Raw genomic sequence first — 1,572 nt, forward strand, 5'->3', positions numbered from 1 at the left:
GGCCGACTCGGGGAGAATAAAACAGTCGCCTGATAGACGTCAGGCGGCTGACTATGAGCCTTCAAATGAGAGGGCTCATTCTGATAGATGAGTTAATAGTCTATTTGGTTCCGACGATGAGGATAATCCCTCATCGCCCGTTCCGTCTCCCGTACAGTCACCTGCACCTGTTTCTGTGCAAGGTGTTGACGATGGCGTAAGCCATCGTAATAAAAGTTCTTGTGGTACCCCTGCTTCAGTGGGTACCACTGAGAGGAGTGGAGACAATAAAATGTCTCATCTCGCCCCTGAGAAGAAGCCGTGGGTTTGGCAGAACGGCTAATTAATAGCTTGTCTGGAGAGACTACTCACAATAAACATCCCTTATTTATTGCGACAAAGCTACATGGCCTTGATCCCAGCGCGAGAACTTTCGCGCTGAGAAAGATTTTTATCTCGATGCTTTTCTTAAGCATCGATGGTATAGTGGCAACAATAAGCGAGATAAAGTCTCGCTTATGCAAGCCTGGAGCGCGTTCATTCGCAATGTCAAAGACATTTGACGCGAAGCCTGGCTTCAAAGGCTTAACGCGATTCGCGTTAAGTTTGAAAAACGAACTCCAACTGGTGCAAAGTATAAATTGCATCCTTTGTCACTTGAGGCTGGACTTCCCTGCCTCACGTGGGGTGATCCCTGTCCGTGTTGTGTTGACAACACGAAGAGAGTGAAAGTAGATGTCTTTTCCCTTTCTTCGCGGGAAGGGCTCGCATCTCTATTGAGATGAGGGATGCGATTGACGTTTTGCAATCGATTTACAGGCGCCAGGGGCGCGTGTTTTTCGATGGACCTTCTGAACCATCGGATGGGTCTCGTCATACTGACGGACGAGGCCCGCAATGTCAGCAACCAGCTGGGAACGAGGCTCCCAGCTGTCATGTGAAGGTATATAACCGCGCCAGCGAACGAGATAACTCGTTCGCTGCCCCTTCAGATCACGGTCGTTCTGGATACGTTCCACAAGGAAACATTGACCACCGTGGGAATCCATCAACGGTTGTGGTGGAGGAGAAAAAATTAGATTCGAACCGTCTATCGGATCTAGAGTCGAAGATCGACAAATCGATCGCTTTCTCCATGATATGGAGGAGGGACTTGATTACGAGCGCGGCAAGCGTCGCTCGTTGGAGCAGACGGTGCTGGCTCACCATATCGAGCGGTTGGAAGACCGTTCGAAGAGTGCGTACCCCATGTTGGAGTACGAACGGAAATATCACGCTGTTCGTGATGAGCTGTCTTCAGCTCATCGCAATTTCGGGGATCTTCGAAACCTGCATGAGAAACTCCAGATTCAACATGAGAATCTGGTTTGCGATCACAAGAATCTTTTTAAGATTCTTGAAAAGGGTGGTCAGATCCGTCCTCGGAAGAAACCGCGTACTGATGGTTAGGGCGGAGCCGACCAACGTAAAACGTAGGATGCGTTCGCATCCTACGTGGCAATTCTATTGTGTACGCATTGCCTATGCGATGCAGTACACGGAGAGGCCCAATGAACTTGGGTAGTAGTTTACTGCTACCCACATTAGTGACTA

General features: G+C 49.3%; 1 protein-coding gene across 1 annotated transcript; it reads right to left on the bottom strand.

The window, feature by feature from the left end:
* Positions 1 to 556: 556 nt before the first annotated feature.
* On the bottom strand, positions 557 to 916 carry CCR75_008656 (uncharacterized protein; the record flags this gene model as incomplete). The annotated part of the gene is made up of 1 exon (XM_067966706.1): positions 557 to 916. One exon carries the CDS (start codon positions 914 to 916, stop codon positions 557 to 559), a length of 360 nt encoding a protein of 119 aa, XP_067814779.1.
* Between the last annotated feature and the right edge of the window lie 656 nt (positions 917 to 1,572).

The sequence above is a fragment of the Bremia lactucae genome, linkage group LG7, assembly GCF_004359215.1.
Source record: "Bremia lactucae strain SF5 linkage group LG7, whole genome shotgun sequence".
NCBI lineage: Eukaryota > Oomycota > Peronosporomycetes > Peronosporales > Peronosporaceae > Bremia > Bremia lactucae.